Below are 25,071 nucleotides of genomic sequence, written 5' to 3'. Positions count from 1 at the left end.
AGATTTTCTGGGCGTGAAGGAGAGAGTGATTTTCTGGCGTTATTCGTGAAGAAGAGAGAGAAAATTTGGTTTGATATATGGTTCTCAAACGGCGTTACACGCCGTCTATTTTAAGGAGCAAGTTGGTCATTTTCAATAACTCTTGGACGTGTTTGGTATTTCCTCAAACCTCATGGTAGGTTTTTGGAATTTATCCTTTTTGTTTTTACCAATTTTTTTCCTTTTCTTTATTTTTTGCTTTTTCTTTTGGAAATTCACAGCCTCACAAAAACTGAATCAACCCAGATCCACCAAGCCACTCCCCTTCATCTCCATTGAATCAACTACGTCTACTTCCACCATTCTCTGATCAAAATCTCTCACTTTTTCTCTTACAAAGATCCATCCCTTTTCTGTTAAAGCTGATCTTTGTGAAAGTCCTAACCGGCAAAGACCATCCACTTGGAGGTGGAAAGCTCCGATATGATCGACAACGTGAAGGCCAAGATCCGAGATGAAGAAGTCATCCCCCAATCAACAGCGGTTAATCTTCGCCCGAAAGCAATCAGAATGTACTCTCGCCGATTACAACATCTAGAACAAGTTCACACGCAATGCAAGAAAAGAATTAGAATGAAATTCTGTTTGGTTAGCAAGAAATTGCAAGAAACCAAAATAATAATATTCAGAAATAAAAACGAAATTCTGTAGAGCCATTTGAACTTCTGCACTGCAGTAGATCCATGGTTAAACCACAATGTGAGAAGGCGAAGTATATCCTGTAAACTATCATCAACACCTTTAGCCTTTGCTGCACATGCTATTGAATGAAAATATCCAATGACTGCTGCAACAATAAACTGTCAACTGTGCTGTAAGCCTGTAACATTTGGAACTTTAATATAAAAAGATATCACTGCGGTATTGAATAAAAAGATTGTAAGAATATTAAAAATAAAGAAAAGGATAAAAATTGGTACCAAATTTTTAATTTTTTTTTTTTTTTTTTTTTGAGTGCCCAAAAAAATTATTATTAAAAGTTGATGCGGTAGTTTTTTTCCATTTAAGTGCTGACGTGACCCAACCGACGGCCCAAATTTAGACATAACAGTATCTAATTCAATATTTTAATATGGATTTTACTAATGTGTGTCTTTAGTTTCCATTTTTGGAAAAAAAATTTCTTGAGAATTGAAAAAGTAATGACAGCCTTTTTAATTTCCGAGAAAATATTTTCAAAAATAGAAAGTAAGGGCACACATTAACCGAACCCTTTTAATATATATCAATTTGTGTTAGAATCTCTTTCTCTCTCTTGTTTGTGTGTTTGTTTCTTAAAAAAAAATATATATATATATATATATGTCAACTGTACAAACTGTTTGCCACGCAGGCATTTTTTTTGTTAGTGAGTTAACAGTAGGAACCAAATTGACTGTTACCAAAATCTAAAGATCAAATTGATTGTGGCCCTAAAATGTAGATACCAAAATGGTGTTTTTGCCTCTCTTTTTTCTTATTTTATATATAATTAATCTTGTGAAATAAGGCCTTCTTTGTTGTTATTATAATAATTTTTGGTCAAAACGTGGGCAAATTAACATATTCATAATAAAAAAAAAATGAAACGTCACTTTCAGTAAATATCTGAGTCGCAAGATAACGTTAATTAATCAAAATTGCAGACCATCAAAGCACGAGACACCAGTGTTCTAGTAGCAGATTAGTGCCATGACATAAGCAATGACGAAGAGAGACTGGCAAGTAAAAACCAAGTCCCTAAACTTTTTCAATACATCCGAAGAACATTAGAACATGAAAATGCATGCCTAAAAATAAGGGTTAATGAAAATGATGCATAATGACATAATCAATGAAAGCTTTTTTCTTTTTTTAGATAAAATAGAATTTCAATCTACGGTGTTTGCTTTCTGATATAAACGAGGTTTGAATCCTAGATTTCTCATTTAACGACAAGAAATTTTATCAGTTGAGATAACATGAATCTACAAATAACACTATTTTTTTAAAGTGAGTAATTAGTGTAAACTAGTTCCTATCAAAGCAAAATTAAGGATTAATTAATTTTGTGATGATCCGCTTAATCTGCAATCTGCTCAAAATGATCCGGTTTGTTATTTGTGCCATGCAGGATAACTTATTTTGAAATGAATTTATTTAGTCCACATGAAAAATTGAATCCTTACATGTCACTATAATCCTTCAAACTTGCCAGTGCCATCAGTGATGACGTTTTGAGCTTTGTTTCAAAACGTCCATATACTTTTCTTTGCCTAGTGACCTCACAGTAGCTTGCTCCCAGTGATCTTTACCTCTACTATATTACTATATATATCTGAGACTTTAATGATAAATGGAAAGGGAAATCATCCCAGAAAAAGATTCAGACAAACAGAAAAACACAAAATTTGAAAGATGGCAGAAGGGAACAAACTCCAAATTCCAAGGGTGAAACTGGGCAATCAAGGCCTTGAGGTAAAACCCAAATGGCATTCCTTATATATATATATATATATATATTTTCAAGAAACTTCCACTTTGTATATGTCCAATTCACAATTTATTTGAAAACCCATCTACATAATTTGATCTATTTCGAGATTTTAAAGTTACAAGTATCCATCTACACTAACTCAATATTCATTAACCATTATTTTGAGTCTCAAATCATGCATATTTATTATCTATTATTGTAAGAATATTCACAGGTAAGCAATGTAGTTATGTTGAGTAGTGAAACCCCTCAAAAAAATGTTGAGTAGTGAAGTCACACATTGGATGCTAATAACAAAAATGAGTGTTTAACAAAACATAACTAGGCTCATACCCATAGATTTAAGCTTTTAGGTTAAGTAATATCTCTATTGTTAATTTGTTATATTAACTACACATTCGGCAAGTGTTCAATCCCCCATGTACACTTTTTGTATGATTCAGCCATTTAGAAATCCATTATCCTATTGGAACTAGAAATCTTAAGCGGTGGGAAACAAAAAAAGGGTCTAACATGTAGCATTAGTTTAGACTATAGGTCAATAAAAAACAGAGAGAGAACTTTTAACAAATGCTACCACAACTTTTACAAAGCTGTATTCATTCTATATTAAATTAACTTTTCTATTTTTTTAAGCCAAGCCCAATAAATAAAAGACTGCTTAAAAGTTTACTTCTCAACAATTGTTTTTTTTTAAAAAGGTCCAAGTGCTACCACAAGTCCCTTATAAGGTTGTTGGATGAGTTTTTATTCTAAAAAAAAACCAAACCACTAGAAGACTTTTTTTTTTTTTTTTTTAAATATAGTAAAAATAATGTACTCCGCAGTGTGGGTTGCAGGCTGGTTTGAATTATGGGAAGATTAGAAGAAAATTAAACCAATTTTGGGAGTTGCAAGTAACCTTTTTGTGATCAGAAGAATTAAGGTGCAATTATAAATTTGAAACAATTTGTATGAAGCTATTTAGTTTAGTCACATGCTACATTGAGAATGAGTTTGTAGAGAAGTGCTAAACCTTACCTGTCTTGAGATGTTGTTGCAATGTTGATGTCTTCTATGTTCATTTGTCACCCTTCAACAACACCTTCCCAGTGCAGCAGGAATTGTCTCATCCCTAAGGAACGCAATTCTATAATCAAAGCACAAGCAGCTCATGGCTGCGGTTCTGTAGGTGCTTTTTAATTGGATCAACCTCAAAAAAAGAGGTATCATTTAATAGGAGGCAATCTATGAGCATTGGCATAGTGAGAAACTGCTATTGGAAGCAAGTTTAAGTGGAAATGAAAAAACAAGAGTTTAGAGAAATTCGGATACTTATAATTGCATTGTCTTTTTGTTGTTCTGTTCTTTGTAATTGTTGATTTTGTTTTCTCAGGTCTCAAACTTGGGGTTTGGATGTATGAGCCTGACAGGAGTCTACAATTCTCCTCTCCCTAAGGAGGATGGAGTTGCAGTAATAAAGTATGCTTTCAGTAAGGGAATCACTTTCTTTGATTCATCTGACATTTATGGACCCCATACTAATGAAATTCTGCTTGGAAAGGTAAATGACACCAATTTTAATTTTACTAGCTCAAAAAATCTAATATTTTTGTTGTTAGTGAATTGATTTATATCTTTGTGATACTAAAGATGGTCAATGATGTGGAAATATCTTTGTGATACCATTTTCTATAAGTTCTTTTGTTAGTGAATTGATTTATAATCAGGTACCATGTTAAAACTCTATAATATTAACTGAAAGAAGTTTATATCTTTCAGGCCTTGAAGCAGTTGCCAAGAGAGAAAATTCAAATAGCCACCAAATTTGGTATCCAAAGAATAGGATATCCTCAGATGGAAGTGAACAGTAGGCCTGAGTATGTTCGCTCATGCTGTGAGGCTAGCTTGAAGCGTCTTGATGTGGAATACATTGATCTGTATTATCAGCATCGGGTAGACACAAAAGTACCCATAGAAGAAACTGTAAGTGATCATGACCCATTAATCACACGCCTGCAATGGTTGACCATTTTGAATTATTTCTTGTTTGTAATTTGAAATTGTCAAATTCTCTGCAAATTTCGTTAGATACACCTCATTGGAATGTAGGTTGGTGAACTTAAGAAACTGGTAGAAGAGGGAAAGGTCAAGTATATTGGTCTATCAGAAGCTAGCCCAGACACAATAAGGAGGGCTCATGCTGTGCATCCCATCACAGCTTTACAAATGGAGTGGTCTCTATGGACTTGTGATATTGAAGAAGAGATAATTCCACTTTGCAGGTATGTTCAATTCACGGGTGATGTTTTTTTATAAATTTTGGTCTCTTGATTGTTTCCATGTTTAAGAAACCTTCAAAGAATACACCACTGACATGTTCATCAGTTCTTGATGTGACAATGTGAACATTTTAATTGAGAGATAGATTGCATGTATCCTAAAATTAAATCTCTCCATTTTTATCTTCTATTCTTTCTTGGGATCCCAATACTACTATCATTTTTGAACGACTGCTACAACAAGGAAAATTGTCCATTTTGTGTAGCTTTGATTTCAATATATTGAAATTATCTTATTCAGAAGCATGAGTATGCTCTCTTGAATCTTGATGCTATTGTGCCTGTAGGGAGCTTGGAATTGGAATAGTTCCATACAGTCCTCTTGGTCGTGGTTTTTTCGCTGGCAAAGGAGTAGTGGAAAATTTGGCTGTAAATAGCATATTGGTACAAATTTCACCAATATATTGTCATTTATTTGTTAGACTTTCAAATTGCTTGCATAATTTTTCAGGCTACAATGATATTTTTCTTTGAGCAATGATTCTTCAAGTTCATTGAATAAAAAATACCTACAAGGGCAAACACTATTTTAGTCCTTGCAGTTTACAAGAAGTTCCAATTCATTTCTAATATTTGAAAAATTGCAACTATCCCTGAAATTTTAAAATTTAGCAATTAAGCTTTTCCATCATTTCACCTTTAATAGCTTACATGAAATAATTGAGATGAACTATTTTACATGCTTTATTTCTTAAAAGAGTTTGATCTTCACTGGTGTTTATTTAGTTAGGGCTTTAAAAGAATTATTGATGCGGGAGATGCAAGAAAATTATTATTTAATATTATTCATATTCGCAAGTCAATTGTATTTTTATGTTTTAAGTCCTAGTAATTTATTGGGCTATTAGTATTTTAATTTGGGAAGTAAGGTTATTTTTGTAATAAGGCAATTAGAGTTTCCTAGCCAATTAGAACTAGGGTTTAGGAATCTTTTATAAGCAACCTATTGTACTCCTTGAAGAGACAGTTGATATTTTGATTAATGAAAAACAATGGCTGTTTGGTCTCTTTTGGTATGGTGTTGACTCCAGGTCTACCCTAGGTGCTGACTTCTAATGGTTTCCTACTTGGTGCTGACTCCAAGCAAGTCCTAGGTGCTGATTCCTAGGTCATATTCCTTTATTTTATTGTTATTTCAATTTTGTTCTAGTTGTCTTGCGTCAATTTAGGTATCAGAGCAAACACCTATCCGTTGAAGTATCACCGCAGGAAAGAATTAGAAAAAAATCACATACCAAAAAAAAAAAAAAACTGCTGTCCTATAGTTGTGCTACCCATCAGAAGACTAGATATTCAAGCCAACCAAAGACTCCAATCCAAAACCCACAATCAAGTTTCCAAATCCCTTGCAATCACGGATAGAGAGAAGAGACCCACATTGGAACCATCGGCAACCTCGACCAACCACCGCTGATATTGACCCATCAGCCGCCGAAACCCACAGATCATCACTTAGCCGCTGCCAACCCACCAACCACCACTGCTGACACTATCAACACACACGAAAGCCATTGCCGCCGACACCATCATCACCACTCCTCCAAGTCTTGTGCTGCCGCTGCCTTCCCTGTTGTCGCACCGCCATGATGTCGGTTTTGCCCATTGTCACGCCGCCGCAATCTCATCAGTCTCCATCGATCCAATCTCATGAGGTAACCCCCTAGCCTTGTCTAAACCCATCCTTTAAAAAAAAAAAAAAATCAAAATCAAGCTGGTCTGACCCACCTTTATAACCCAGACCATTTCCAAATCAAAACCCATTAAACTGCCCAGTCAAAACAACAAACTCCTTGTACACAGTCACTCAAGCCCTTGCCTGACCCATTTGTTAACAAGCCCAAAGCCCACATTTTACAACACCAGTTTTCTTAAAAAAAAAAAAAAAAAGACCCAGCCCACAAAATCCAAACCTGTCAACCAGCCCAGCCCCAGCAACTATTTGAGATAATAGTCTTAGAAGCCCATTCCAACGACCTGTCCAAAGAACATCACAGCAACCCAGGTTCTTGTTCCAACTTCCAACTATTTGTTGAAGCACTATTTTAGAGAATCATGGTAGTATTAGAAGCACCGTACTTTGATGGTTATGAAACTTATCCACGAGATTTTGTCAACTGGATGAATGGGATGGAGCAATTCTTTGAGCAAGCAAATTTTGCAGATAACAAAAAGATTAGGTATACCAAGTCGAAGTTAATAGGTAAAGCTCAAAGGTTTTAGGAGAATCTTGAATATTTCCGCTATATGAATTATGAACCTGCTATTAGTGTGTGGGAAGATATGAAAGAAAAGCTTTGTGATGAGTATTTGTCACCATACTATCGAGCTAAGTATCTACCCCAATCTCAGTGTGGTACTTTTCAAGTTGAAGCAAATACGATGAATCCTCATCCTCGTCCCATTTCATGTCCTCAGTGCACTTTTGGACAATATATCAAGGAATTATCTGTAAAGCTCGTGAAAGATGTTCAAGACATAATTGCTCAGATGAAGCAAATGAAGACTCAAACCGATTCAATTGGGAAACCAAGGATAATTGATCACAATGAACTTATTGCTGCCCCCATAGAAGACAACATTGATGGTAATATCTTGGTCGTGGAGAATCCTCCAGCAACACCAAAGCCTAACGTTGACACAGATGTACATGCCTCGACAAGTGTTGCTTTAACATGCGTGCAAGGAAATGAATCTATTGAAGAGCAGCAAGGTGAAAAGATGGTGCCTAAAGAGAGTATTAGGTTAGAGGGTGCACATGATGTGAAAGTTGAAGTTGTTGAATGTGCTTCTAATCAACCCTCCACAGTCCTTGAAGATCTACATCTTGGTGAAGTCGAAAAGGTTAAAACCACAGTGCTTCCTATGGTTCATAAGGTTCAAGAAGAGATTATACTGATTCCACACATTGATTTTGTTATTCCAAATGAGTTTGATGTGGTGGAATTTAAGGTTTTTCTTTTCCCTGTGCTCCCTAAGGTGATTTCGGACTTGAAGCAAGTGTTATTTGTCAGCATCCTAATCCTTCAATGCTTTAAAACTCGAGATCGAGTTTTCTCCAACAAGAGGAGAATGATAAGGGAGATGCAAGAAAATTATTATTTAATATTATTTATATTCACAAGTCAATTGTATTTTTATGTTTTAGGTCCTAGTAATTTATTGGGCTATTAGTATTTTAATTTGGGAAGTAAGGTTATTTTTGTAATAAGGCAATTAGGGTTTCCTAGCCAATTAGAACTAGGGTTTAGCAATCCTTTATAAGCAACCTATTGTACTCCTTGAGGAGACAGTTGATATTTTGATGAATGAAACAATGGTTGTTTGGTCTTTCTTTGCTCTGGTGCTGATTCCAGTTCTACCCTAGGTGCTGACTCCTAGTGGTTTCCCCACTTGGTGCTGACTCCAAGCAAGGCTTAGGTGCTGACTCCTAGATCATATCCCTTTATTTTTCGTTCTTTCAATTTTGTTCTAGTTGTCCTACGTCAATTATGCATTGTAACATCTACTATTGAAATTTTTACTTAATAGAATTCATGATCAAAAATATTAAAAACATTGAGTTCATGAAGATGAACACAAAAGGACAAAGATCAAAAGGCTAGTCTAAGGGAAACAAGCAACTCTATGCTTTAACTAAACTCACAGCCTGCTCTTTATTCTATAAGGACTCTCACCCTCGCTACCAAGGAGAAAATTTGGACAAGAACAAGACCATTTTTAGTCGAATAGAAGGACTTGCTAGAAAGCACCAATGCACTCCTGCTCAGCTTGCACTTGCATGGGTTCTCCAACAAGGAGATGACATTGTAGCCATACCTGGTAATTGGCTTTCTTTTTCCTTCTTTATTCCCTGATTAATTGCATTAGTGGTAATGAGCTACATATTTAAATTTTCCTCACAAAAATAAGTGGCTGAAGTTCTATTCACTGTTATTAATACTATTTTCTTATGTGTGCTACAAATTGAAATTAATTTGATTCCAAGTCTATAATGCTCTTCCCCTATAAGCTGCAACATGTAGAATCAAGATCACCTGCATCTTATAGAGACAAACATCAATAAGTATCTGAATCCAATTTCCATAAGGATTTCATGCCTCAACTTTCAAAGTTTGGCTTATAAATAAACAACAATCCATTTCATGGCTGGAAATTACATCAATAATACCTACTATAAAGTCATAAGAGCCTTAGAAGAACTCATATTTAGTTAGTGTCAACATAGCCATAAACAAAGTGTTAGGTCGCTGTCATAACTAAATAAGATTTTACCATGGTTCAGGTTTTTGATCACAATGTCTTCATGGCATCATTGGCTGTACAGCTGGCGAGTGGCTAAATTTTTGAGAGAGTGGTAGTTTGGTTTCGTGGAATAATAAAATCATGAATGAATGTTCACTAATATGCTCATGTTCTATCACAGTTTTGCAAGATTTTATTTTCCAATGTGACAAATATCTTATCTTTTTTGTTCATTTTCCTTGGAACGTTTACAGGGACAACCAAGATCAAGAACCTGGAGAACAATATTGGCTCATTGAAGGTGAAACTTACAGAAGAAGACCTCAAAGAGATATCTGATGCAGTACCAATGGAAGAGGTAGCTGGCAGTAGAAGCTTTCAAAACACGGATCATTTTCTCTGGAAGTTTGGCAACACTCCTCCAAAAAATTAATTCTCTTTTTACACATGGATGATGTTCATTTTACTTAAATAATGCCATGCTCTGCTTCTGGTGAAATGACTGGCCAGATTTATGTTAAATAACTAGCTAAGTCATTCACACTGCAAAATTAGCAACATTATTATGTAAACTTTGTTAGAATGGCACCAATGTGGTTGCACTATGTCACACTCTATTAGATATATTGGCAGTTTGTTCCTCACTTCTTTTTTTAATTTTTTGGGAGTTTGTTCTTCACTTTTTTTTAAAAAAAAAAATTAATCTTGTGAAATAAGGCCTTCTTTGTTTTTATTATTATAATTTTTGGCTAAAACATAGGAGAATTAACATATAAGGAGCATTATTGGTTCTAGACGCAATATAGCTTGGTCCTCGCATAGCTCAGCCCATTGCTTCTTAGGCAAAGTCACCAGCACTGATGTTGCAAGCCCTTCTTCCATTGAAAGCATTACCACAATCAACCCTTTTCCCTCCACATTCCCTACCTGATACAACACATGAACCGGCTTTACATCCTTGTCAAATGCTGTCGCATACTTCAACGATGACATATTGGGGCTCCCGGGCCACCTTGCTAGGTACAAGCATGTGTTCCAAGCTTATACATGTTAGTTCAGGGCCATACATTCTAAAGGGTGGTGCAAACTTCCCTCCCTCTCCCTTTTGTGGTTCAAATCAATTCATAACTGACCAAAACTCTTCCTCCTTTGTACCAAACACATGGCTGTTCACCAACTCCACATGTCCTAACTCACATTGGCCTATCTCTCCTCCCTTCAATGATAGTTGTGAAATATGCTATGCATTGCCAAAATACCCAATTAATTGGGAGTGGAGCTTGCAATAGCCTCCAAGAGTCTATACAAACTGAGAGGAAATGTGTAGTGTAACTTTTAGGACCTTTCAAAGGTGTGAAACGTGACCAAAAGAGTGCTGCTAGCAATTCAAAAGGAGTGGCATTAGGACAATATTCCTGGATGCTTGAGATGTTGCGCTTTGTGGAGCCTAGTTTTGTTTGATCCGGTTTGACGACCTGACCCGACCTGAATAATGTTGCATGGTTTTTAATGGGAGATTTTTTGAGGCTTAGTCCATGGAGTAGAGGCTTGGGCCGAGCCCCCAGGAAAAATTTTTTGGCCCGTTTTGTGTATAAAACACAATTGTGTGATTAGGGTTTGTGTTGGTTGCCGTGTTTTTGAGAGAGAAAAAAAACTATAACTGCACTTTTGTATTTTTTTTCCCTGATAATAGTGAAATCCTTGCAACTCCGTGAATGTAGGCAAATTGCTGAACCACGTAAAATATTGTCTTGTGCGTGTGATTGTTTTCTTTGGTGTGTGTTTTCTCTATTTTTTTGTTTCTCACAAGTTGGGATTTCAATTAAATTCCCTTCATGAGAGGTATTGTTTGATCACTGAATTGGAAAATTTGATTGTGGTTGTGGCCATTTTGACTAAGAGAGTCTGTCATTCGAAAGAAGCACCAAAGCAACAACATGAGAAATTAACTTCGTAAAGTCATAGGTAAAACTCGCCCTTGAAAACCAGCTTGCAAGAGGGGAGTACGTAAGAGCTTATTACATATGTTTAAGCTTACACTTTAGTCACATGGGACATAGGATTAAAACATACTTCCACGCTTCACAGCCAACGGCCACAACGGCTCGTTCTATCGACACTGACCTGATGGTAGACTTTTCTCTTTTTTGGCGATTGCACTCACCTATCAGTTATTCAATGACTTAGTAAGACATTTTAATCTAGCCTCAACGTAGCTCCCTTCGAGATCCGACCACAAAACTGTAACTCATTTGATCATATACTCAATGAGCTGTGTTCGATTACTCGACGTGGTGGTCGACTCTAATAACAAATGAAAACTGACTTACAATGGTGAATTATACCCATGGGTTTGTATCACTTTGTGTATAATGGTGCCAAAAAATTCATATATTTTAAGTTTATTACTTTAAAGGGTGGTTTAAGTTGAAAGACAAGTTTCTTTATGCATGATAAAGAGTCAACTAAATTGGATATGAATATTGTTAAAAATCAACATTAATTCTATTTTCTATAGAAATTTCTAGAGTTTCTCTTAATCTCTTTCTTTCCAGAATTCTCTAGACATTACAAGAAAAAACCTATATTGCAACAAAAAGGAATTTTAGTGGCAATAAGAACTAATTCACTTGTAAAGCTTTTTTGTTGCAATAGGACTTAAAAAGTATTAATTTATTGCAACAATATTTTTTTTGTTACAATAACTTGTAATAATTTTGTTGCAATAGAAAAATCAATGCCTTATAAAAATCCCCAAATTTTCATTACCGCTATTTTTTAACAAGTATTGATGGTTTGCATTTTTTGTAGATTTTTTTTTTTTTTTTTTGATTTTGTGAAGATATGGTAAAATATGATGTGTTTAGTGGGAAAAAAAATTAAAAATATATATAAAATTTATCGCAACAAAAATTATTATTGCGTAACTTATCCCATGTGAGTTAACCGACTTCATCCTATGTATAAATATGAAGAAGTGTCGTGTGTATGAAGTAAAGTGGTGTGAAGTGAAGTGTGTCATAAATCACCAACTAATGTGAAGTGATGCGAAGCAAGTGTGTGTCATAGGCAGCAAGTTTGTAGAGTGATGAGTAGAGTGAAGCAAAGTAAAAAGTGTTAGAAGGTGTCTTTAAGTGTTGTGTGTGCAGTGCACTAGTGTCGGTGTATGTGAGTCAAGCATTAGTGTTTGTTAAGTTTTGTAGTTTAAATAGTCCAATTTTGAATATAAAAGTGCTTGTTCACGTGTTTAACTCAACAAATATTACAACCTTAGTGTGGGATCGTTGTATATGGTAGTATATACTTGTAACATGTGTGAGTAAATTTACTTTGAAAAGTAAAGAAATGGAGAGAATTGATTTTGTTATGTTGTTTAGTGGCACTTACAGAAGTGCCAATGGTGCAATTGGCACTTTTGTTTTTGTGTAAAAGTGATGTGAACAGAAATGCTGATCAGCGCTTCTCTTTGTGTGAAAATGTCGAGAGAGAAAGATATGGAATTATGTCTATTATTCTAAGGATAAAAATGATTCCCTCCACCAAAATCTTGCCTTTTATCCTTGAGAGAGAGATGAATTACAGTATTTTTAATAATTTTTTTTTATAATTATTTTATATATATATATATAAAGTTTGTTTATTTAAAAATTATTACACTTACTAAAAAAAAATTAAATATTAAAAATTTGTTACTATTTTAGGGAGAAATAATTATTCTTTATTATAATTATTCCTTACAACAGTATTTCTCTTTTTTTCTCTCTTTTTTAGGCATGTTGTTAAGATGAAAATTGCAATACTGCATAAATGATTAAAATCCAAACATACTCTCATGATCTGCCACCTGGGCTGGGAAGCACCCAGATCCGATCTTCAAAGATCTCTCAGTAAACTCTTCAGGAAATTCCCCTCCTAGTCCTAGAAATCTCAAAAATTACACCAAAGACCAATTGACAACCCGTTTTCGTTTTCAGGTCCAAACCCATTATTATCCCGACGCCAACTGCTCTTCTTCTTCTTCTTCTTCTTCTCTTATCTCTTCTCATCATTCTCGGTGTCTTCTTGCCCTGGTCTGGCAATGGCATGCCCGACTTCCTCTTCTTCCCAGGCCCACTCCAAATGGCGTGATTACACGCTGGCCCAAGCGGCTTCATTTGTGGCCAAGAACGGTACAGTGATCGTCTGCGCTGTGAGTCACCCTTACTTGCCTTTTCTTAACAACTGGTTGATTAGCATTGCCAGCCAAAAGCATCAGGACAAAGTGCTTGTCATTGCCGAGGACTATGCCACGCTTTTTAAGGTTAATCAGCGTTGGCCTAGCCACGCCGTGCTCGTCCCACCTGCCTCTGATTCTCAAACTGCCCATAAGTTTGGTTCTCAGGTATGTATTGTATCTTATCTTTTAACATCTGGGTTTCATTTATATTTTATTTTTGCCCAAACTGTACGTACGTTCCTAGACTTTAACAAACTTAAAGTGATCCATTTTGGTTCCTTACCTTACAAACTTATATTGGTTGATTTTAGTTTTAAACATCATAGACTAAAATCGCTAATGGGCTAAATTTTCAGGAACAACAATGTATTTAAGCATTTGTTATTTTATATGTGAGTTCAAATGCTGTGTTTTTAAGTTAAAAAGTTGGCAATCTAAAGTCATTGTAAATTGGAATTGCAAGTTGTGCTACATGTGTAGTTATGTAATATGTGTATTGATCCTAACCTAAGTTATTTTATAGTTTAGTTTGCAACTTAAGCCCATCAGCAATTTAGTTCTTTTAATGTGATTGCTTTATTTAGTTTCTTAAAAATTACCATGTCATCACTCTGTTAGACACGTTGGACAAAAACCAATTAATTTAAGTTTGTTAGAGACTAAAATTGATCACCTTAAGCTTTTTAGGGACTAAAGGCAATCACTTTAAGTTTGTTAGGGGTTAACAATGATCTCACTTTGAACTTCAGGGATTATATCGCTCATCAGTTAAAAGTTTAGGGACTAACAATGTATTTTGGCTTTATATTTTCTTATTTTATGTGTGAGTTTAAAGGTGGTATTTTTATGTTAAAAGTTGTCAATCTGAAGTCTTTGTGATTGTAAGCAGCATTTGTTGTGCTTAACTGTTTATACATATCATTTTTGTTAGTTCTTCTAGAACCTAGGCTTTTGTGCTACATTTGTAGTTATGTAACGTGTACTGATCCTAACCACTTTTTGTGAAAATTGAATTGATTTGTTGAATTGAAAACTACTTTTCTTGCTACAACCAAGTTTTATGCCAATGTCATTGCCTAAATCATGAAAAAAAAACCACATATAAATCCTTTTTACCACATCAATCATGTTGTATTTTTGGTTTGCATCAGTGCAACAAGGAGTTTGGAATTTAGATGTTTGCTTTACTAATTTGTTGTCCTTTTGATGTTCCTTGGTAGAATAAACTACAGTGTCATTTCACTTGAATATTTCCTTGTTTTCCTGCCAGTTAGTATACAATGCTTGGAAATTTTTATCTCCATTTTTTTGTTGACTTCATTGCAATTTGGAAGCAATCCTAATTGGTTTCATATGTACAGGGATTCTTCAATTTTACATCCCGATGGCCACGTCGCCTACTTCAAATTTTGGAGAAGCATCATGGCAGCTAGTGAGAAATTATTGAGAAGGGGTCAAGGTGGATTGTTGGAAATGGTAGGAAAGTGGACATTTGGCGAGATATAGATGGCTTCCAACTCCAGACTCATTTAAGGTTATCAGCCCCCAAAGGCAGAATTGGAATCTGGAAAAGGTCGCCCAACTTATAGACAGTGAGACTGGAACATGGAAGGCAGGTCTGGTAAAGGAGACTTTCATCCCCCACGAAGCTGATGCCATTCTCAGTATTCCAATAAGCCCCAGACTTCCGGAGGACTCCTTAATTTGGGCTTGGTCAAGAAATGGATTATTCACTGTTAGGAGTGCTTATGGGGTGACTCTCAAGTTGCTTAAGGAGACCAGCACGACAAGGGAACGAGGAGATTGTTCAGATAAATCAAAAGCAACCGAGTTCTGGAAGTCCATATGGAAGCTCAACTGCCCAAACAAAATAAAGCACTTCCTTTGGAGGGCATGCAAAAACATCCTTCTAACAAACTTTCACCTGGCATTGAGGAAAGTGATCGCAGATGGTGGCTGTGGTTTTTGTGGAGAATGTGAATCTTCAGGCCACATATTATGGGATTGTAAAGTCACCTCGGATGTTTGGAAGGAAGTAGGTCTCTCTTTCACTGATTTGGATCATCCAACTAAGGAGTTCATTGATGTGGTGTGGACACTCAAGGAAAGGAAGGGGGTCACGGACTGGGAGTTGTTTGCCACCACGGCATGGCATATATGGAACAACAGGAATGCCTTTAAACACGAGGGCCATTGTAAAGAAGCGAAAAGTATAGCAAAAGAGGCTCGAGAGTACATGGAGGAAGCACGGCAAATGCCATTGCCTCCAATCCGTGGCCTTGCCCCTGTTAGAAACCAGTGGAGACCATCTAGACATGGGCGGTATAAAGTTAATGTGGACGGGGCAGTGTTTGCGAGTATTGGTTGCTGCGGAGTCGGGGTAGTCATCAGAAATGGGGAGGGTCAGATTATGGGAGCAATAAGTAAGAAAATTTCCCTCCCCCTGGGAGCCCTAGAAGTGGAAGCGAAGGCAATGGAAGAGGGGATTCTGTTGGCTAGGGACCTTGGTCTAATGGACATCATCTTAGAAAGCGATGCGCAGACAGTGGTGATGGCATTTGCAGGGTCTGACCCGGGTCCAAGCTCGATCCAGAAGGTTGTGGAGGGAGCAAAACTCTGGCTGGGTTCCTTCAACTCCTGTAATGCAAACCATGTTCACAGACAGAGCAATATGGCAGCTCACCTTCTTGCTAGGGAAGCTATAAATGTTAATGACTGTGTAATTTGGGTAGAAGATGGAAGATACTCCCCCTGTAATAGCGAACCAAATTCATATGGATGTAATCTCTTTGGACAACTGTCCTAAGTAATGAAAGTTAGTCATGGTTTCACTATCAAAAAAAAAAATCTACTCCATATTTTGGAACTTGGATATAGTGTAATGTACAATGATGTTGATATGGTCTGGTTGGCTGATTCATTTCCTTATTTGCAAGGGAGTCACGATGTGTACTTAACAGATGATATAGCAGCAGTAAGTACACCTACTTTGCTTCTTGCCTTTGCTGTGTGCCATTTATGGAAAATAGTGCCAAGTGTTGCATATAAGCCACCAAAAACATTATATTCTATACAAACTCGATTTGTAACCAAATCTAAATATGCTGGTCGTTTGTTTCCTCATAGCCATTTATATTTGTCTATCATTTGATGGCCGTAAATTGGGAAATAGAGGGACAAATCATGATCTTCTCAGTTACTAGTTGAAATGTTTTTTCAATTTTATTTATTCTGTTTTTGTCTTGCAACATAAGAACATCACATCAGTGAACACACCCAAGTTCCATTCTACTGGAGCCTGCCTCAGAATGTTGATTTCTTGAGATGTTTTGGATGCCTTCCAATTCCAACTGAACTGCTGCTTTTGTGTCCCTTAGTCAAAATTTTTTATTTTGGCTCAAAAAAGAGGAGAAAGAAAAACTGAAAAACAAATGACATGTCAGCCTTGAATTTCAAAATCAATCTAGATCACTGCCCCAAAGAGGGGGGGTGGGGGGTGTGTAGGCGTTGAGTGGAGGAGTGCTAGTGAAAGTTGTTTGTGGATTTAAGCTGAGTCAATATGATGATGTTCTCAGAATTTAGTTATTGAATGCCTCTAGCATTGCCATGGATCTAACAAGTAAACCAGATCTGAATGTTCTGGCTTTGAGGCTTCTTGAATGTAAATTTATCTTGAACTTCCATGACTGACCAAGTTAAACCACTGAATCACTCTCATGATTTGCCACCTCCAGGGAAAAAAGGGCGCCCTTACATATGTAGCTGCATGATTTTCCTTCACCCTACTAGTGGAGCAAAACTGGTTATGAAGAAGTGGATTGAGGAACTTCAATCACAACCATGGTCCAAAGCAAAGAAAGCAAATGACCAACCTGGTTTTAATTGGGCATTGAATAAAACTGCTGGAGAGGTTTTTTTTTTTCTATTTGCCTTCCTAGTTTATTTCATAGTCCAGAATTCCCTAGTAAATTTTTATTTTTAGGAAAGCTTAGTCATCTTAATAGTCCCTTTAAAGCAAAGTCTCAAAAGGCCTGTGGGGATTTTATGCTTCTGCTGAAAGTATTGCAATTTGGTGTAGGAAATAAATAATCTGGAAATCTTGATATATTGGAGTTGTCTGCGTAATCTGGTTGATTTAGGTTGCATCTGGTAACTCTACTTTAGGAGCAAAATGGATTCTTCTTCAGTATTCTGACAATTTTCTTTTTCTTTTTCTTTTTTTCCTGAAAAATTGTGTTTGGTATTATGCTGAAACTCTTACTAAAAAGTAATTATACTATGTGAAATTGCGTTTGGTTTTAAGAAGTGCTGAGTGCATTTTTTTTTTCCCATTTAAACCAAATTTTAATAGGATCGCAATAGTAATCAATCAATATAATACTAAAAGCTGAAGCGTAGCATTTAATGTTGCTACGCTCACGTTGAACCACGTCAGCCGCCACGTCATTACTTTTTTTTTTATATTTTTTTTCATAATTTTATTATACTATTAAAAAGAAATTATTCTCAACCTATCTCGACTTTAAAGGCCAATCTTTATATATTACGGTTAATGCTGACCACTGTAAAGCCCCAACCAAGCACAATAGTCTTTAATGCTAACCCCTCTCTGTCTTCCTGTCTTTCAAGCTTACAAAACTTCACAACCTTCCTGTCTTTCAGGCTTACAAAACTTCACAACTTCAGCTTTCTAACTGCCTCCCTGTCTTTCACGCTTTCAAAAATTCATAACTTCAGCTTTCTAACGCCAAACTCTCTCTCTTCCCTCCTTGGTCTCTTCCTCTCCTCATTTAACTGAATCACTCCTTCGTACCTACTCAATTGCCACTATACTATAAAAAAAAAATAAAAATAAAAAAAAAAAATCAGAGTCCATATTAGGTACACATTATCCCTTCCTTTTGTAATTAATATTTTGCTATTCTTTCAACTAATTGAGCATTAATTCGGACCTTCTTCAAATCTATCTTGATTAGTGGTGATTCTTCCTATTCTCGATCAAACGGTTTTTCAAAACGTTCAATTGTTGCCTATTGGAAATAGAAGACCCATTGCTTTATTTTTTCTATATATATCTACAATCTCTCTTCCTCCATGGATAAAGAGCCTATCAGCCTAACTTATGCCATTGCAGAATCCAATCCTTTCTAGCAAGGAGTCCCCACGAAATTATCAGATTTGAAGCCATGGATATTTGTTGTGGGGTTCTTAGCAAGCAAACAGACCCAAAAAAAAAAAAAAAAACACAAAAACAAAAGCTTTTAGAATCAAAGCCCTTGAACCTCCAAACCAAAACATTGTCAACATTAAAAAAGTGCTTGAACAATCTGTAAACATGGTTTTGAAACCTGGATTTGACCATACAGTCCGACCGGGTTAACTGTGAACCGTTCACCAAAACGATTCTTTTAACCCATAAAACTGCCCTATGCAAGAAAATCAGTGAAATCGCCCTATCACAGGTTCAGATCAGAGATATTTTTTTTTGGGTACTTACAGCCATTGTTGAAGCTTCAAACACCATGAGATGCTGTCAAACCATGAGGTTGCATTGCTATTGCTTCTTATTCTTCTTCGCTGTCTTTGTCTCTCTCGCTTTCGCTGCGTTTTCACCATTTCGGCAGGTCTCTTTGCTTGACTGTCACAGTGAAGGTCAAGTTGTTGTAGATGATGGACGGACAAACCCAGAGGTATTGTGCAAATCAGATTCGTTCAACCATTCAAATTAGTTAGTTAGGCACGTTTTCAAACAATTTAGAAAACTAACATCTCGAGTTTTTGAAACTCGAGATTCAACTTAAAAACCGAGTCTCATAAACTCGCTTTCCATTAGTTCTGCACTGCTGAGGTGGCAAAAATTGCCACGCGGATCTCGAGTCTTAAAGACTCGAGTTTTGCTTGGCACAAACCGAGTCTATAAGACTCGAGATTTAATTATAAGAATAATAATAATTTCAAGGGATCTCGAGTCTTATAGACTCGAGTTTTTCATGGCACAAACCGAGTCTATAAGACTCGAGATTTACTTATCCAAACAATGTAGTTAACTTTGAACAGAACTCGAGTCTATAAGACTCGAGTTCTGGTGGAACTATTTTACAACTCCATTCCGTCCACAGTCAAAAACAGATAACAGTAGTTTTCAAAGTTATTTCCTGGGAATAGATTATTCAGTCCACACTCAGTATCTTCAAACTCTCACCGAAAAACAAAGCATCCTCAACTCTCACCCATACACTCAGCCTCACTAACTCTCACACCTCTCACTCTCACTCACCACATTGCCTCTCTCACTGCTCTTCCCTCTCAAGAATTTCATATTTCAGGTATGGGTTTTTTGATTTGATTGTTATTGTAGTTGGGTATTAGTTGTGTATGGGTTTTGCCACTAAGAGAACTTCCCAATGACTTTATGGTTTTTCCAATGACTCCATGTTTTTTCCTAATATAAGATGTTCTTCTTGTAGTATCTTTTTGTTGTTGATTTCAATTCCATGTTTTTATTGGCTTGCATGTCATTTGAGCTATATATTATTTGTTATATTTTCTTTGATTTATTACTAATTCATGTGATTAATCTTAACCATCTTGATAAAAATATGTTTTTGCATTAGCCATTTTGGTGAAATAAAAAAAATTCTGTTCTCATTGACTTTATTCTTTTTGAGGTGTTTCCCTGCATTAATTCTTCTTGATCAAATCTACCAACTAGAACAGAAGTAAACTGTAATTGTTTAATACCATCTATAACCTGATGCACGTACTCTGTCTTGTTTTATTTCACCCAACAATAACGTTTAGTACAATTCATACCACCAAATGATCACTTGTTGTCACCACATCCACCATTACAACCATTACCACTAGAAGCTATTACAACCTCCAATGCTAGAAACTAAAGCAAAAGACTATGGTTGTCTCAATAGAACCTTGGCCTAAGCATGAGCACAATAATGAGAATTAACATTGGCAGCTGAAGTGAGGGTTTCACTAGAAAGAATCTGCTCTTTAAAACCATGTAGATCAGAATCTAAGGCAGACAGTAATGTAGTAATCATATATTCCTCTCAATATCGCTTATGTTGCTTCAAATCATAGCGTGTGTCCAAACTAAATAATTTAAACCATTTAATTTATTTAAGGTAATTGATGTAGGCATTTATTTAAGGTATTTAAGGTAATTGATGTAGTTAGCACTTTAGCCACAATCTTATAGACGCCACCAATAAGGCTGATCGGCCTATATAATCTTTAGCATCTGAAGCCCCGATATTTTTTGGAATAAAAGAAACTTCAACAATCAGGCATCCCTCTTCCTCCATTCATTTAGCACCAATAAATGTTTCTTCCATACTGTCACATCTCCAAAAGTCTCCTTACTCCTATTTCTCATATTGTCTTCCAAGGAGTTGAGTTTCGAAGCCAATATATAACTAAGAGACCCATGGTAGTGATAACTCCCCCACCAATTTCTCACTTTATCCACAAAGCCCTCAGTTCTTAACCGCATATTTTCAAATGTAAATAAGCCCTTGCCCTTGTTGATATCATTACCATCAAGTAACATGGGAAAACAGTTTGAATATGATCTTTGAAGAAATCTCTGATTCAAATAGTGAAATTGTTCTTCCAAAGCTAGTGAGATCAAACATTTGTCCAACCTGGGCATTGATGGGTGACCATGATCGTTTGACCAAGTTTAAACACCTTCCTCCAATGGTAAGTCCATTAGGCTATGTTCTGAAATAAACTCCAGAAAAATGCCACATCCTTACCATTGTTCTTAAAGCTCATCCTTTTGCTTGGAAAAGGAATTATGTTGAAAGCCTCCCCTATGCACCAACCAACTATATACCCTTGCCCATTCTTCCCAAAGCTGCTATCTATTTGCATCTGCATTAGGATCATACACTCCAAAAAAAGTCCATTCAAAACCATCAACCACATTTTGAAATCAAGAATAAACTGAAAAATCACTTACTGCCTCTTCAAGTTTATCTATGACTCTTGTATCCTACATCAGCATAATTCCACTTGATGCTCCAATCTCTAAATGTATTGTCAGCTGTCTAGCATTTATTATGTGTCTTTGACTAGTCAGGCATTGCTTCTCTTATAAATAAGTAATAATCTGAAGAAAACTGGCTATTTTTGACAGAAAATTAATCTTATTTCTGGGGTTACTGACTCCCTTTTCTGCCTTATAGCCTTTATCTGCTGTTTACAGCAAACACGTCATCTTTGCTGCCTTATTCAGGCTGCATCACTATGGTACAAACTGTGGGTGAAAAGATACAGTCTGCCCTCTTGATCAATTTATTGAGAGATGAAACACATCTTTCCACAATTTCCCTAAATTGAATTCTTGGATGTGTCCTTGAGCCTGTGACACAGAAGGGTTCATCTGGCACTTGAGTATTTGTGCTATTCTCTAAAAACAATTGCTTAGGGAACCTTTTTCTAACCTTTTAAGCCTGTAATAGTAACCTAGAGAGGGGCAGTTACAGTCTTCTCTCATCTATAATGATAAAGAAGAAGAAAATTATTCTCATGAAAAAATGAAGATAAACCAAGCCTTCCAATGTAACAGCCCTTGATTATGATAAGTTAGTAACAGGTAATAAAATTATGATTGAGAATCTTAAAAGATCAAAGAAAATGTTACAGCTCCTCATAGAATGTAAAGGGAAAAAAATGCAAGTATTACATGACACTGGAAACTACATCCATGTGGCTGTGTTTGTGTTACAATGATATATCTTTTGCAATTATTTAGTCCCCCATTATGTTTTGCAATTTTGTATGTGTTAAAAAAAATTGCGTTTGCAATTATCTTTTGCTTTATATGTGTTTACCTCTCATACCATGTTGCTGTAATTAGCCTCTTGTATATAGGAAGGATAGATGGATTTGTATATGTTCAATTGTTAAATATAGTCGTACTACACTAACAAATGGCACGAAAAAATGTTCAGTTTGTATGTATGATGAAAAGCAACTTATAAAAGTTTCTCGGCCGCATCTTTTTATTAGAAAGTTAAAGACCTACTAAAAAGTTTCTTTTAGATCAGGGAACTTGAAAATGTTTGTTAACTAACATAGTAACTTGACTGTAACAGGTTCACAATGCCTGAAATTGATATAATCATATACCACGGTGGTCCGTTGAAGAATGCCAATGCGAACAAGGGATTGCCATTTGAAGGGCCGGGTATAAAGACCTATTATACCCAAATTGATCGTAGGTTGAAGACCCTTGATCAATTGAAGATGATGGTTATGGAAGAGTTGTGTGAGAACCCTACTGTGCACAACATACACATTACTTATCGCATGCCAAATGAAATCCTGAAGCACCGGATTAATTACAAGTACATAGCGATAGAATCAGACAAACATGTGAAGATCATGTTTGACAAGTTGGAGAGAATACCTGAAGTAACTAACATTGAGTTGTACATACAGTTGGAGCCACGTGCAGAAGTTGGTATTGAGGAAATCCAACAAACACAAACAAGTTTACAAGTTACAGTTCCAGATGCTCAATACCAGTATTTTACACATGTAGAGCATGCTGATGTTCATGCCGATGAAGATGTTCATGCCGATGATGATGATGATGATCATGAGGATGAGGATGAGGATGAGAATGATGATGATTATGATGATGAGGACGAGGATCAGGATGATGATGATGACTATGTTGATGAAAATATTGCCATTAATGGTGAAGATTTTGGCGATAGAGATGAGATTGAAGACAGGATTGAACAAGGGGACTTTAGGGACTTTGAGAGAGACATTGATGACGATGAGACATTGGACGGTAGTCAACCTGATGCATACAATGTTCTTAGTGTCCAAAACATTACGGACACAATCCCTGTGTACTCACCACCTACCTTGTCATTTTATGAAAATACTTGGGAAAATTTTGTTGATCCTTCACATATTGAGACACCATTTGTGTCTAGTTGGATTGAGGGGATGAATTTGTGCAAAGGCTTGACTTTTGCCAATAAAATGGAGGTGCAACGCGTATTAACAAAGTGTGCCCTCAAGGAAAACAAACATTTTTTGATCAGTAGGTCAACCACGACAAAACTTTGTGCGAAATGCGTTGATGAGTCATGCACGTGGTATGTCTGCGTAGTCAAGAAGCCCAAGTTCCACAATCTATGGATAGTCACCGTGTACAAGGGTCCTCACACGTGTATACGGACTGGGGTGCGAAATGATGGTAGAATGATGAGTTGTAAATTTATTGCAGATGACATCCTTAAGAAGTTATGTGAGGATCACACTACCCCAATTAAGCATCTCAGATCTATGATAGAGTCGAAATATGAGGGACAAAAGCCTTCTTACTACAAGGTGTGGGATGCGAAACAAAAGGCGATTGAGAAGATGTTTGGGAATTGGGAAGAGTCTTATCAAAGGTTGCAAAAGTTGCTAATGGCATATATTGATCAGGATCCGACTACCCAGGTGTTCTATCGTACCACATCCACCGGTGAAGATGACACAGTATTTTTGAATTATGTGTTTTGGTCTTTCGGTCCAAGTATTGATGGATTCAAATATTGCAAGCCGGTTATCAGTATTGATGGGACTCATCTGTATGGTAAATATCAGGGAAAGTTGTTGGTTGCAATGGCAACCGACGCTAACAACAAGGTATTCCCTCTTGCCTTTGCTATTGTGGATTCTGAGTCAGGGTCTAGTTGGAGGTGGTTTTTACAATGTCTCAGAGATGCGATTGGCCGCGTGATACCTAACGAAGGCATTTGCATAATTTCTGACCGACATCTCGGTATCAAAAACGCCATTGCAAACTGGCCTAGAAGGGATGATGGAAGAGCACTGGTATTTCATAGATATTGCCTTCGACATGTTGCTAGCAACTTTAACACACATTTTCAGAACTCGACTCTGAAGTCAGCGGCGTTGAAAGCTGGATATGCTAGTCAGGCAGTGAAATTTACCTCCATAATGGAGACCATTAAGCAGGCGGAAATTGAGGCCATTAGAAATAAGAAGAAGTTGACGGGGAAGGATGGCAAGGAAAAGAATCAAGATTATCTTCCATACACATACCTAATGGGCGAGTCACTGGATATGTGGACCCAGTCACATGATGGTGGGAGACGTTTTGGGGCAATGACAACCAATATATCAGAGTGCTTCAATGGTGTATTGAAAGGTGCACGGGGCCTTCCTATTGCCGCGTTGGTTGAGTTCACTTGGAACAAACTTGTCAGTTATTTCCACGACCGTCGCAAAGAATACCTTTTTGAGTTCTCAGAGGGTAAGAAATGGAGTAAATATGCCTTCTCCAAGTGGGATGAGAATAAGAGCAAATCTGAGAAACATTATCTCAAGCCATTTAGCAATGAAGAGCTGATATTTCAAATAGTTACCCAAATCAACACGTGTAGTGCAGGAGGGGGAAACCACAGTTATGAAGTTCGGTTACAGGAAAGAACATGCAGTTGTGGGAAATGGCAAAACATAGGGATCCCGTGTTCACATGCAATCAGAGTATGTGACTATTTAAATATTGATTCGACCACATTTATTCACCCGTGTTATGGTTTGAACAATGCCATTAACACTTATGAGCATGCATTTGTGGTTCCTAAGTCGATGGCTTTGTGGAGGGATCCCATAGGGCCAAAGTGGTTGCCTAATCCAGCATTGTTGCGGGCCAAAGGTCGACCAGTGAAGTCGAGAATAAGGAATGAGATGGATGGAGTGAGGAATAAGGTTCGAGAACCGGGATGGCGGAGGGAGGATGC

The 25,071-nt window shown here is 36.6% G+C and overlaps 1 protein-coding gene and 1 pseudogene across 2 annotated transcripts in view; both read left to right on the top strand.

The window, feature by feature from the left end:
• Positions 1–2,348: 2,348 nt before the first annotated feature.
• The window catches only part of LOC126717382 (probable aldo-keto reductase 1), a 102,609-nt gene continuing 79,886 nt past the window's right edge, over positions 2,349–25,071 (top strand). Inside the window, exons 1-7 of one of the 2 annotated variants that reach the window (XM_050419067.1) lie at positions 2,349–2,475; positions 3,870–4,037; positions 4,256–4,459; positions 4,586–4,758; positions 5,103–5,199; positions 8,481–8,634; positions 9,312–9,714. In XM_050419067.1, coding sequence (XP_050275024.1) covers positions 2,416–2,475; positions 3,870–4,037; positions 4,256–4,459; positions 4,586–4,758; positions 5,103–5,199; positions 8,481–8,634; positions 9,312–9,490 — 1,035 coding nt within the window. In that variant the 5' untranslated portion in view covers positions 2,349–2,415 and the 3' untranslated portion in view covers positions 9,491–9,714. Of the gene's footprint in view, positions 2,476–3,869; positions 4,038–4,255; positions 4,460–4,585; positions 4,759–5,102; positions 5,200–8,480; positions 8,635–9,311; positions 9,715–25,071 lie in introns of those variants that run through there. The other variant, XM_050419065.1, reaches the window with a different exon arrangement.
• The window catches only part of LOC126717389 (UDP-D-xylose:L-fucose alpha-1,3-D-xylosyltransferase MGP4-like), a 35,486-nt pseudogene continuing 23,426 nt past the window's right edge, over positions 13,012–25,071 (top strand).

The sequence above is a fragment of the Quercus robur genome, chromosome 3, assembly GCF_932294415.1.
Source record: "Quercus robur chromosome 3, dhQueRobu3.1, whole genome shotgun sequence".
NCBI lineage: Eukaryota > Viridiplantae > Streptophyta > Magnoliopsida > Fagales > Fagaceae > Quercus > Quercus robur.
Note: the sequence above shows the minus strand (reverse complement) of the source record. Positions and strands in the feature narration are given on the sequence as shown.